At 69.7% G+C, this 951-nt stretch overlaps 1 protein-coding gene across 1 annotated transcript in view; it reads right to left on the bottom strand.

Annotated features, from left to right (window-relative positions):
- Window positions 1–951, bottom strand: part of SAMD11 (sterile alpha motif domain containing 11) — a 13,698-nt gene that overhangs the window by 2,771 nt on the left and 9,976 nt on the right. Inside the window, exon 8 of the mRNA XM_012001994.1 lies at window positions 446–608. Within this exon, the coding sequence (XP_011857384.1) occupies window positions 446–608 (163 nt within the window). The remainder of the gene's footprint in view (window positions 1–445; window positions 609–951) is intronic.

Below are 951 nucleotides of genomic sequence, written 5' to 3'. Positions count from 1 at the left end.
CCCTTCTCCAGGACCCCCGCCCCCGCCCCGCCCTGTCTCCTGGACCCCAGAAACCCGGGTCTGTGCCGGAGGCCTTGTCTGTGCCGGGAACAGATCCGGCGCCGGCGTCTGAATTTGAGCGCCAGCCAGGACCCTCTCCGCCTCCAGCTCTGAGTCCTCTGGCCAACCCCTCCCGACTGACCCCGGGGTTCCAGCCTTGGAGCTCTCCCCTTCTCTGGCTTCTCCTCCAGGGAACCCCCGGACCGGCCTCAGCCTCTCTCACGCACCCCAGTGGCGCCCTCAACACTGCAGCCCAGAGCGGTGTCACCCCCGAAACGCTCTGCCCGGACCCGAACCTAGACCTGAACACAGTGCTTGGCACACTCGGGGCGCGTGCTGGTGGCTGAGAGCGTGGGGTGCGGGTCGTACCCCAGAAAGAAGCAGAGAATGGCAGCCACCCCAGTACCTCTCCGAGAAGGACGGGGCGACAGCTGGGGCGGCGCCCTCCCGGTGCTGAGCCAGGCCCTGCTTCCGACGCTGACCTGCCGCGGAGGAGGGCAGGTGGGCTTCCAGGCCACTGGGGCCCCTCAGAGCTGAAGCTGCCACCTCCTGCCGGACCCTCAGGAGATCTGGGTGGGGGACAACAGCAGTGACCCCCGGCTATGCGCCCCCCTTCCCCAGCCCGCGTCCTAGCGTAGAACACGGAGGTGGGGAAGTAACCGCAGCACTCGGCCGCGTTCGGCCCCGGGCTGGTTTCGGGCACGGGGCAGGAGGATGGGCGGCCACAGGGCCGGGGCGGCAGACAAGATGCTGGGCGGGGAAGTGTCGGGAAAGGCTCTAGCCCGAAGGGCAGCCGGGAGCCTGGAGGCCGCTGGCCTGAGAGGCGGTGAGCCTTGCGGGGAGGGGGCTGTGCAGAGGTCCCGAGGACACAGCGCCTGCGGGGCAGCGAGAGAGTCCAGCAGAGCCAGCCAG

The sequence above is a fragment of the Mandrillus leucophaeus genome, unplaced genomic scaffold (genome assembly GCF_000951045.1).
Source record: "Mandrillus leucophaeus isolate KB7577 unplaced genomic scaffold, Mleu.le_1.0 Scaffold672, whole genome shotgun sequence".
Classification (NCBI taxonomy): Eukaryota; Metazoa; Chordata; class Mammalia; order Primates; family Cercopithecidae; genus Mandrillus; species Mandrillus leucophaeus.
Note: the sequence above shows the minus strand (reverse complement) of the source record. Positions and strands in the feature narration are given on the sequence as shown.